The 12522-nt window shown below is 49.3% G+C and overlaps 1 protein-coding gene across 1 annotated transcript in view; it reads right to left on the bottom strand.

Moving 5' to 3' along the window:
- Positions 1–2899: 2899 nt before the first annotated feature.
- Positions 2900–12522, bottom strand: part of VPS13B (vacuolar protein sorting 13 homolog B) — a gene marked incomplete in the record, with an annotated part of 603006 nt that continues 593383 nt past the window's right edge. Inside the window, 2 exon segments of the mRNA XM_078786778.1 lie at positions 2900–3432; positions 3757–4006. Of these exon segments, the coding sequence (XP_078642904.1) occupies positions 3181–3432; positions 3757–4006 (502 nt within the window).

Genomic DNA, 12522 nt, shown 5'->3' with positions numbered 1-12522 from the left:
GCCTCGATCTTGTATACAAAAAAAAAAAAAAAAACAAACAAAAAAAAACAAATGTGTTATTTGTGTGACACTTAGCTCAAATCAGCTGGGGTGTCTTGTCAGAAATCATCAGGATCGTCTGAGGCCTTTGCGCACAAAATGCACTCGTTGGTGTGAAGTAGGCCTCCCACACGTAGTGAATGAGTTTGGCGTGCAGCTCGCTCTTCCAGCCGTGTTTGTCCACACGATCTCTGCACGGAAACCGCAGCTCTCCATCCGCAGTTCCCCTCCACACGACCACTAGCAAGATGTCGGAACACGACCGCTAACAAGATCTCTGAACATGAACGTTCGCGATGAAGCTTCCTTGTGCAAGAGCAACAGCGACAACGACAACGACCACCCACCAACAAAGTCCGGACCCAAGAGACAAGAGAAAAATGTCGGCCCACGACCGTTCACCACCAGTTCCAAAATGAGAAGGGCGAGAGGACGTCGATGCCGAGAGAGCCAAAATGCGACCGTTCGCTATGGGATCCAGAATCAGAAGAAACGAGAATGGGAAATGTCCGCTGTACTGTACCAAGTGTTTTGTACGCGCGGCTCTGACGTCATCCGTGCCTGGTTCACCAATCCCATTGTCCCATCTTACCAGTCCTTGTGTCAATCAAATCCCGGACCAATCACTGCTCTTCGAGGCGTGGCCTCACAAACCTTTTTCGCCTCTGCGCTCACCAAGTCGGTGTTATCCACGGGGTTATGCTTGATGCCTGGTTTCTGGTTGGTTTTTAATTAGTGTGGTTAATGGCCGATTTCTGACTAGGTGTGTAGTGCGGTGTCATAAAGAACACAGAAAAAGCTTACAGAGGCAATTACATACAGGAGATTAATTACCCATAATCCCTCGCTAATTAACAAACCCCACCCCTCTGATGGGGACGAAGATACAAGCTTACCCGACACGGTCTACACAAATTTCCTACATATGATACATTGAGGTTTCTTCTTCTTCACGACAGTCGGAGTACACTAATCTATGCAATCTACCTGGACAAAGGTATCCCTACCTCCCACAAATGAAAAAATGTGTGTGTGTGTGTGTGTGTGTGTTTGTGTGTGTGTGTGTGTGTGTGTGTGTGTGTGTGTGTGTGTGTGTGTGTGTGTGTGTGTGTGTGTGTGTGTGTGTCCGTCCTTCAACAAGGAAAGAAAATGTCCATAAATAAAGCTAAATGCTACAAGTAAAGTTTGAATAAACAGGTTTAGTGACTTGTCTGAACAGGGGTAAGGTTGTGGATCCCAACTTAGAGCCTGCATCATTACATCCACAACCGCAGCTGCACGTGATATCGTGGGCGGTTGGAAAATCGCATCCCATTCACGCTGCAAGGGGGCTCACTACAGCCCCCTTGATCCCCGTGAGTGTCCTTTTATTTCCATGATCAGCGTCACATAACAAAGGTTCACCATGAGAAGATCGTCCAACTGTTACGTGCTCCTCCCCAAACCCCGGTCACGGTGTACCTCCGAGCCCCGAAAGGAGTCACGGCAGAAAGATGTGTTATTCTGTGTGTCAATGACCAATGGTGAAACCACACCAATTGTTACTAAAAAACAAGTATTGTATTAAGGTCACACAAGAATAACAGCACAAGAACAATATTAATCAATTGTACAACAAATATTATATCATTCCTATGATGGTACCATCAGTTTCTTATTCAATAACTCACTGTGTTCCAAGTGAGCGAAAAGAACATTCCCAAAGTCTCTGTCCCGGCAGCAAGCCAAAGTTGATCCACGCTCCGGTGATCGCAAGAAAAATGTCGTATTGAGATGAGAATCCAGTTCGACTGACAGTCACGCTGCCAAAGAGGTGCAAAGGTGCCCTCAAAAGGCGACTGGGAAATCACACCTTCGGGTATGAACGTTGAACGGCTCCCAAACGGAGAACCACAAATTCCCAATCGAAATCCATGTTACACACGCAAACCAGGCTAACGGCTGGGTGCGGTGAAATGGCTGGAGCGAGGTGAAAAGGCTGGAGTGATGCGAAATGGCGGGAGCGAGGCAAAATGGCCGACGGGCCTGTACTGGAGGCGTACCTGCACTCCAACAACCCGCCGGGCCGAGGTCCCCCCCCCCCCCCCTTCCCACGCCTCCTCCCCCCAAGCCCTCTCCCTCCCACACTTCTCCCTGCTCTCAAATGTTGTGGTTGTGTGCTTCCCCTTCTCTCCCCATCTTGTCTTCCGCTCCCTCTTTTTGTATATTTTGTTTGTTTGGTTGATTTGTTTGTGAAATAAATGTTAGCTCTTTCACGAGCCTCGATTCAGTATACAAAAAAAAACAAAAAACAAAAAAAACAAACCGATTCTCTTTGTAATCAACCGCAAAACCTGTAACGCAGGTTTATCTGTCACAGCGATCACAACTCTGTCGCAGGAATCCTTTTCCCAGGAAACCCAAAGTTCGCTCATGACCCCCGTTCGCCAGCGTCTCCTCGAGACCTCAAAGCAGCTCGGCTTTTCTTCCCGACCTCACTTGCTCCACTTTTTCTTGCTCTTCTTCTTCTTCCGGTTTCGCCCGATCCGGTTTCCGGTTTCTTTTAAAACACTAATTTTTTACCTTTTGAAAACAGTTATCTCCATTTCACTTAAACAATAACAATAATAGTACATGGAACCAAAAATGCTTACAGTGGATGAAAACCACAACGACGGAAGTGACGAATCCGTAACACAACCAACTGACTAGGTATGGTCTTCACACACCTTTTGTGATGCTGAACTCTGAATTCAAAAGCACCTGTGTGGAGGTGATCACACATTTACAAAAGGGTGAAAAGTGAAAACCACAGAATTAAATAAAATTTATTTCACCTTTGTCGTGCTCGAGTCGAGACAATGCAGAAAGGACACAAAACCACATTTTTATAAATTTATTTTCTCACAAGTCACACAAACGTTATATTTTCCTCATTTATAAATATTTTCCCTGAAGATAATTAGTCGATAGAGATTTCAACATTTGTACAATTACTTTTGGAGATGAGAACCAGTCTCAAGTGAAGAGAAGCCTTTGTGTAAGGGGGAGGTTGGGGATGAAAAGAAGAAAAACTTTGCCCCATGAAGTCCATTCCCGATTGCAAAATGTCCTGTTTGAAGGTCCCTGGTATTTCAAAGAAACTGCGCACTTGTCCAAAACTTATGAGAAACCTTTGTGAAGAGACGCCGACTTCGCTTGGTGAAAGCGGCTCAGGAAGACGTGGAGATAAAGGGGGTCGGCAAAAAACTCGTACATTTTGATGGGCGAAACGGGAGGGTGAGCCACAGCCACCGGCAGTATGTTCGGGGTGGCACAATTGGTGGTGGAGATGTAGTGGGTGCTTTTCCGTACATATTCCACCAGGCGCTCGTACTGCTGCTCGCTCAGCTTCTCCCGCATGTTGTCAGCCGGCTGGCGGCGAGGAACACGGGCTCCCAATGAAACATTTCATCCGGTCACTGTCGACTATAAAATCGTATAACATGTAGCTTTTCTAAAATTGAAAATCAGGAACCAGTGACCAGCCAGTGGCCAACATGGTATCGTGTCTGAAAAATGGCGTGTGTGTGTGTATGTGTGTGTGTGTCTATGACTGTGTGTGTGTGTGTGTGTGTGTGTGTGTGTATGACTGTGTGTGTGTGTGTGTGTGTGTCTCGTGTGGCAGCATAGGGCATTACATGAAACAATTAAACATCATAACATAACACGTCTCTAGTGACGGTAAAAAGTCTCTACCTTTGGTTCCTCTGGTTCGGCCGGCGTGCGCAGCAACACCTGAAGCAGGCCGGGCTGCCCCTCTCGCTGCTGGCACTCAGTTGCCGTCACCAGGAAGGCCTGTTGTTGAGCGTCCTCACACACGCTCGTCACAAACAGTACTTCTTCGGTCAGCAGTAAACAGCCCTCGTGGGCCAGGCCCGCTCCACTTACAACCTTCACGTCGAGAGCCATGAGTACCTCGGGCTGTCCCATCGATTGGAGCATTTTCCTGTGAGGTTTGGGGAAACATTGTGACGGGGTAAGATAGCAAGTGACGGGGTAAGATAGCAAGTGATGGGGTAAGATAGCAAGTGATGGGGTAAGATAGCAAGTGATGGGGTAAGATAGCAAGTGACGGGGTAAGATAGCAAGTGACGGGGTAAGATAGCAAGTGACGGGGTAAGATAGCAAGTGACGGGGTAAGATAGCAAGTGATGGGGTAAGATAGCAAGTGATGGGGTAAGATAGCAAGTGACGGGGTAAGATAGCAAGTGACGGGGTAAGATAGCAAGTGACGGGGTAAGATAGCAAGTGACGGGGTAAGATAGCAAGTGACGGGGTAAGATAGCAAGTGACGGGGTAAGATAGCAAGTGATGGGGTAAGATAGCAAGTGACGGGGTAAGATAGCAAGTGACGGGGTAAGATAGCAAGTGACGGGGTAAGATAGCAAGTGACGGGGTAAGATAGCAAGTGACGGGGTAAGATAGCAAGTGACGGGGTAAGATAGCAAGTGACGGGGTAAGATAGCAAGTGACGGGGTAAGATAGCAAGTGATGGGGTAAGATAGCAAGTGATGGGGTAAGATAGCAAGTGATGGGGTAAGATAGCAAGTGATGGGGTAAGATAGCAAGTGATGGGGTAAGATAGCAAGTGATGGGGTAAGATAGCAAGTGATGGGGTAAGATAGCAAGTGACGGGGTAAGATAGTAAGTGATGGGGTAAGATAGCAAGTGACGGGGTAAAATAGCAAGTGATGGGGTAAGATAGCAAGTGATGGGGTAAGATAGCAAGTGACGGGGTAAGATAGCAAGTGACGGGGTAAGATAGCAAGTGACGGGGTAAGATAGCAAGTGACGGGGTAAGATAGCAAGTGACGGGGTAAGATAGCAAGTGACGGGGTAAGATAGCAAGTGATGGGGTAAGATAGCAAGTGACGGGGCAACATAGCAAGTGACGGGGTAAGATAGTAAGTGACGGGGTAAGATAGCAAGTGATGGGGTAAGATAGCAAGTGACGGGGTAAGATAGCAAGTGACGGGGTAAGATAGCAAGTGACGGGGTAAGATAGCAAGTGACGGGGTAAGATAGCAAGTGACGGGGTAAGATAGCAAGTGACGGGGTAAGATAGTAAGTGACGGGGTAAGATAGCAAGTGACGGGGTAAGATAGCAAGTGACGGGGCAACATAGCAAGTGATGGGGTAAGATAGCAAGTGACGGGGTAAGATAGCAAGTGATGGGGTAAGATAGCAAGTGACGGGGCAACATAGCAAGTGACGGAGCAACATAGCAAGTGACGGGGCAACATAGCAAGTGATGGGGCAACATAGCAAGTGACGGGGCAACATAGCAAGTGACGGGGCAACATAGCAAGTGACGGTAAGACAGCAAGTGATGGGGTAACATAGCAAGTGACGGGGCAACATAGCAAGTGACGGGGTAACATAGCAAGTGACGGTAAGACAGCAAGTGATGGGGTAACATAGCAAGTGATGGGGTAACATAGCAAGTGATGGGGTAACATAGCAAGTGACGGTAAGACTGCAACTGACAGTAAGACAGCAAGTGACGGGGTAACATAGCAAGTGACGGGGTAACATAGCAAGGGACGGGGCATCATAGCAAGTGACGGGGCAACATAGCAAGTGACGGGGCAACATAGCAAGTTACGGGGCAACATAACAAGTGACGGGGCAACATAACAAGTGACGGGGCAACATAACAAGTGACGGGGCAACATAGCAAGTGACGGGGCACCATAGCAAGTGACGGGGCAACATAGCAAGTGACGGGGCAACATAGCAAGTGACGGGGCAACATAGCAAGTGACGGGGCAACATAGCAAGTGACGGGGCAACATAGCAAGTGACGGGGCAACATAGCAAGTGACGGGGCAACATAGGAAGTGACGGGGCAACATAGCAAGTGACGGGGCAACATAGCAAGTGACGGGGCAACATAGCAAGTGACGGGGCAACATAGCAAGTGACGGGGCAACATAGCAAGTGACGGGGCAACATAGCAAGTGGCGGGGTAACATAGCAAGCGACGGGGTAACATAGCAAGCGACGGGGTAACATAGCAAGTGACGGGGCAACATAGCAAGTGGCGGGGCAACATAGCAAGTGGCGGGGTAACATAGCAAGTGATGGGGTAACATAGCAAGTGATGGGGTAACATAGCAAGTGACGGGGTAACATAGCAAGTGACGGGGTAACATAATGATGAAGAAAGCTGTTTAAACAGAGGCAAATAAAGCTGCTGACTCGTCACGTGATGGTCTATTTACAGTATGGTCTTTTATTTGAGGTTGTGTTCACAAGGAACCAAATTGGTTCGAGATTAATTTAATTAATTCTCGGTGTATTTACGTCAGTTTACATTTTACCTCCTGATAAAGATCTACATTTCCTTATACAGTGTTTTAACAAAAGATTTACATCTGACACTGATCTCAGCTTGATGTTGTGGAAACCAAGGCCTTCAACATCATCAGAATATCACACGATGAGACCGAGTCCATGAGCCTATCACTTTCCCATCGCAGACCACGTCCTTTGTGGTCTTGTACTCTATATACAAAATAGCGGTGGACTTGGACACATTCTCCCTCGATTTTGTCCTATCACCTTTGTCAAGCGGCCAAGGACCTGCCTTGAAGGAAAGCACTTAATCAGTCTTCTCAAGCTTCTATTTTTTCATTCACAATATTTATATTGTTGCGGATATGAGGACTGTATTTTTTTTATTGTGTGCTTTATTATTATTATTGTTTATTCTGCGCCTCCTGCCTCCAGTGTTGTGTAAAAGTAAAAAGGGCGTCCCGGTAGTTATTCCATGAAACACCACATTGCAGGACCCAATAAAACCCTTGTTCAGCAGTTTATATCCTTATTATGTGTTTTAGGGTAAGGCCTTGTCGTCCATTAACATGACACCCCATTGCACCGAGTAAAAGAGATAGATTCCCTTCATTCCCATTCCCAAAAACCTCCATTTCCCCTTTCGTAATGGCCAAGTCTCAATTTGGCAATTACATCCCCTCCAAAGCCACCATTGACCACGAGGCAGGGTTGGGGAAGAAAGGCTGGTCTCCACCTCGTCATAGAGGGGAGGAGTAAGTCGGCCCCGCTCATCCAACCCAGAACGAGGGGTTTGGCTTGAGAGGGCGTAGAGAGAATGCTTGGGGGAGGTTCACAAAGGGTGAAGGGCGGGGCCTATATAACCCGCCGCGGGACGCTCCCCAAGGAGACAAGCAGATGAGTCCAAGAGATGAGCTGAAAGGCTGAGCTGAGCTGCGTGGTGAGGTGGACAGGAAAGAGCTGGGTTGTCAGAGCAGGGCTGAGTCGTGAGGTCCAAAAGCAGAAGATCATCCAGGGAAGCACAAAGCCTGCTATTCGTCACCTTGCTCGCCAGCAGCAGCGTCTACAGCAGCAACAAGACTCGACAGCCGTTTGGGGCCTGGACGGCAGTTTGGAGCAGGGCCGCGAAGGGACGGCGGCTGCCGAACGCGCCGATTCGTGCTGCCGAACAAATTGGACTTTCCTCTCCTTCCAGCCAATTCCTATCATCATTCCCCATGTGAGTCGTCTTTGTTTGTTCTGTCCTGGGTAGGTAATTAAGTCTGTATAAGCTAGTATTTTCCCTGTGTCTCTAAAAGCTTCTGTATATTATTTTCTTATCTTTCCTTCTCCTTGGTTATTTTGAGCCTGTAAATAGTAAATAAATTTAGTAGTATTTTCAACCCTTTTCTCGTCTTCTTATTCCTTTTCTTCACATCCGTCGTCTTTGTCTTTTCCCTGATTGAATAGCTGTGGCGCGATACGGCCAACATCTGGGTGAATCGGGTGAGTCGGGGAACAACTGTTCGGCCGCGGTTACCTCCGCTCGGTAAAAATAACATCTAATCCGTGGACCGTAACAAATTGGTGTCAGAAGTGTGGGATCGGACCCGAAGCGCGCTTAACGCGCTCAAAATTACAAGCTGCTGGAAATTGTTTTGTTTTTAAAGAAAAACCCGAATTTTGAAATCGCGCCATGGCTGGTCAAGGCGACGGGATGCCGGTGGGAGAGAAAATCGGGGTAGAATCGACCCAGGACCTCGGGGAAATGTATGTGGAGGAAAGGGAGGAGGAGAAAAATGGCAATGTGGTTGCAGAGGTTTCAGACGCGCAAAATGGCGCTATCGCGCATGAGGTTACGGGCGCGCAAAATGGCGCCTTTGCGCACGCGGTTACAGCGGCACCAAATCTGGCGGCGCCCATGACCGTAGCAGCACCGGTGAATTGGGACCTCTTTATGATACAAATAAAGGCGCTCATGGTCCAGACAAGTGAAGACCTGAGGGATGAATTGGGGGGAAAAATGGGAGAAATGGGGGGCCAAATGGGAGAAATGGGGGGCAAAATGGGAGAAATGGGGGAACGGCTAGAAGCTAAATTTGAGGGGTTAGACAACGGGATAAAAGAGGTAAAGAATGGGTTAACGGGGGTGGAAAATAGAATGGCTGCCCAGGAGAATCAGATAGAAGGGGTGAAACATGGGTTAATAGGGGTGGAAAATAGAATGGCTGCCCAGGAGAATCAGATAAAGGGGGTGAAAAATGGGTTAGAGGGGCTAGAAAATAGGATGGAAGACAAATTGCGGGCAATAGGGGAGCAATCCGCCCGAGAAATTAAACAAATGGGAGAGCAGATAGAGGAGCAAAAAATCGGGGTAGAAACCAAATTGGATGCTCAGAGGGATGAATTGGGACAGATGAGGGCAGCATCTACAAAAGAGAGGGAGGAGATGAAAGAGGAGATACGACGAGGTGTAAGTGAGGAGGTCTCGGGGGTACGCGAGGAGGTAAAGCGAGGTGAAAAGCGTATGGAGAAAGAAATGAGGAATAATACGGCTAGGTTACAGGGGGGCATAGAGGACCTGACGGAGGAGGTGGAACAGCTGACGGTGGGACAGACGGAGTTAGTGGAGCAGGTTCAAAGGAACACTGCGGTACTAGGAGGGTTAAAAGCGACACAAAACGACATTAAAAATGACTTAATAGCGACACAGAGGCAATGTCAGATGGTACGTGAGGGACTGACAACGAGGTTGGACGAGGTGACAGAGATAATGGAGACGAAGGACCGGCAGGTGAGGACGCACATAGAGACGGTCAAGATAGCCTTAGAGGACGAACTTGAGGAGACGCACCATGAAATAAAAGAGGTGAAGCAAAAATTAGAGGAAGTGGAAGAAGAGGTGAGTGAAATTAAAAAGAGACGGACAGAAACTAAAAGAGAAATACAGGAGGAAGTGATGGAATATGTACAAGGTCGGTGCTCAACTCATAATGGTGTGCTCACTAACCAAATAAAGAGTTTTCAGGTGGCGAAGGAGGTGCAGAGACGAGGTGCCAAGGTGAGTGGCGATATACGAGGAAATGTACATGATGTGAGGGGAGCTTCAGTCGGCTTGGGGGTTGCTTTGGACCCGGGTGTTTGTGAGAGGCCGTTGGTGAAGTGTGCGACAGGTACGGTGTGCGAAAGAGGAGGTGTGCGAGAATGTCCGACTCTGGGGTGTGTGAGGAAAAAGTGCGCGCCGAGGAGTGAGGGTGCTGTCGAGAGTGAGTCGGTCGTAGCGCGTGTGCGAGGGAGCACATGGAAGCGCGTAGTGAGGAGTGTTACAGAGGATGTAACGGAAGCATGCACGCCTGTGGTGAGTGTTACGGAGGGTGTAAAGGGAGAGTGTGCACGAGAAAGGTGTGTAACGGACGGGTGCATGGGGAAAGAGTGCGCTGTCAAAAGTAAGGGACAATGCACGCCTGTGGTGAGTGTTACAGAGGATGTAACGGGAGAGTGTGCGCGAGAAAGGTGTGTAACGGACGGGTGCATGAGGAAAGAGTGCGCTGTCGAGAGTAAGGGTGAGTGCGCTGTCAAGAGTGGTGGTGAAAGTAGTGAGAGTGACACGGAGCGTGAGTTGGTTGTGACAGGTGAGCGAGGATGTACACCTGGAATGGAGGGATGCACACCTGGAATGGTAGAGCGTGTGTGGGAATGCACACTTGAGTTGGTAGTGAGGCACGTGGTTGGGTGTGCGAGTGAGAGCACACCTGTGGTTGTCACAGAGGAGGTGACCGAGGAGGGGGCGCGAAGAGGTGTGTTGGTGAGGTGTGCGAACGACGAATGTGTGCCAAGGTGTTCGGTGGTCAGGTGTGTGACCAAGTCTGTGAGCGGAATGAGTGCACCTGGGTGTGTAAGAGAAGGTGCAATGACGAGGAGCATGGGAACAGCTGGATGTATGAGCAAGGAACGGGCTGCGGCGTGTAAGCATGCAGGTGAGGCATCGACGGTAACCGGGTTAGCGGTTAGAGCGACTTATAGCCGAATCGGGCCCTCGGTGCGCGTCGGGCAGCTTCGCGTGCCACGAGGACCAGCGGGGATCCGAACCACGGTGGGTTCGAAAGGACCGCCGTACGTGATCCACGCTGTGCCTCGCTTGGAACGGCCGCGTCCGTGCTCCACTAGGTGGAGCGGGCAGCCCAATAGGAAGGGTCGTCATGGCGACCCCTTTTTGTTGAGACGTTCCGGCAGGTCGAGGTCGGGCCATGGGATGGCTCCGTGCCGAGGTGGTGCGTGGGATCTCGGCCCGGGTAAGCGTCCTTCCCTGCACCGAATGCGGGGCGCATCCAGCCGCTGGCACCAAACAACCCGCATTCATTGCTCGGCTTTACGAAGCCGGGCTGTAGAAGTGAATTGGCGCACTGAGAGGATCTAGTAAGTAGACGGGTGATGAGGTTAGTGTTTTGGACCCAAAATTAGAAAAAGGCAAAATTTGATGATTGGCGAAGGATTGGCAGAGTGATGATTGGTAATGGTACAGTGATTGGCAAATTTTTGATTTGTGGGATTTGGACGAGCAAAATTAATAGTAAGAGATGCCCCATGTGATGGGATGGCCAATCCACCATCTCTCACAGCGGGGGGGGGGGGGGGGGGGGCAAAGGAGCACTAGATTTATGGGGTTGATGGCAGTGAAAACTAGCCCGGGAGGGTTAGGATATATCGTGTGTAGGGATCCAGAGGATGACCTTAGGTGACGTTAAGGTTAGGTAGTGACAATGACACCTGTAGTGGGGACGCAGGTAGTTTAGAGTGGATGATAGTGACAAGGGAGCGCAATAGTTTAAAGGGACGACTGGGAAGCGCAAGTTTCAGAGGGGAGTAGTTAGATGAGATGTGCCGTGTGAGTGTTGGAGGTGTATAGAAGTGTATTGTGAAAAGTGTGTGAGGAACAGGTGTGATTGCACAGGTGTGCAACTGAACAGGTGGATGGAGCAGTGTATGAGTAAGAGTGATAGTGATAGTGATGTGTTTTGTGTTGACCAACTGGTCCAGGAAGAGGAGGAGGGCGCAGGTGGCACCAGGTGTGAGTGCACAGGTGTGCAACAACAGGTGAAGGGAGAACAGGTGTATGGAATAAATGGTATGGAGTATTGGAATGGATGGTCGTGGAGTGAGTATGGTGGAAACTATGGAGTGGAGTGGATGGTGCGGAGGTGTGAATGGGGGAAGAGTGGACCCCCATCACGAATACCCGGGGCGGGTAGTGTAAGTGTTAGGTAGAGGGTACAGGTAAATTGTGGTTGGATATTGGCATCTGTGGTGCGGGTGAGAGAATGGTATTTGGATGGGTGCATTAGTGTTGTGGAAATGGCTGGGCGTGTAGCCTGTTAGTGTGTGTAGTTGGTTTGGGCACTCCACCACTGTGAGGATGTCGGCCAGGTGAGGCCGCAGGTGGGCTTTGGGAGCTGGTAGTAGTTGTTGTGGATGGGGCCCGAGGATCCGGAGGACGGACCCGGGTAGCCCAGTGCCAGAGGGCACCGAGGGGTGACAGAGCCAGGAGGGGCCTTCCCCAATTAGATAGGTTAGGGTGAGGAGCTAGGTAAGCTCGGGTGGCAACTGCAGTGGTGGAGGTGTGCAGGTGGGTAGACCTGCTGGGAGAGCTACACGACCCAGCCGCGAAATTGTGCAAGGGCACCGGGAGATGAATCGGGGGAGTGAGACTCCAAATTGAGAAGCACCACAGTTTGGTCAATGGGAATTGGTTTTTAGAACCCATAGTGTAAGTTGGCCAATGGATTGGCAGGGAAAGACCCCGGGTAGTGTAATGTGTGTTAATGTCATTTAGAAAGTAGTTAGGATGAAAATCTCCTTGCACCATCTGCATCCACTCACCTGAGGGGACAGGTACTCCACACAATGCCAGGTGGTTTTTATTATTTTTATTGATGCAAATGTTTGGAATGTGAGACGCATCATGACGTGGGTGTGACATTGTGCTTGATGTTCCATCTCTTCCTCCTTATGAGGATTGATGATGAATTGGGTGATGGCAAATTTTGAAGTAGAGGGATTGTGAAGACGAATTTGGTATAGGGGAAATATGGGGAAGACGTGACAGTAGCGACGGATTTGTAAATGTGTAGATTTTTGTACATATGGGGTAAGGGCAAGGGTAGGGTAGGTGACAGGGGGGTGACGTAC

Source organism: Myxine glutinosa, chromosome 11 (assembly GCF_964187855.1).
Source record: "Myxine glutinosa chromosome 11, kmMyxGlut1.1, whole genome shotgun sequence".
Classification (NCBI taxonomy): Eukaryota; Metazoa; Chordata; class Myxini; order Myxiniformes; family Myxinidae; genus Myxine; species Myxine glutinosa.
Note: the sequence above shows the minus strand (reverse complement) of the source record. Positions and strands in the feature narration are given on the sequence as shown.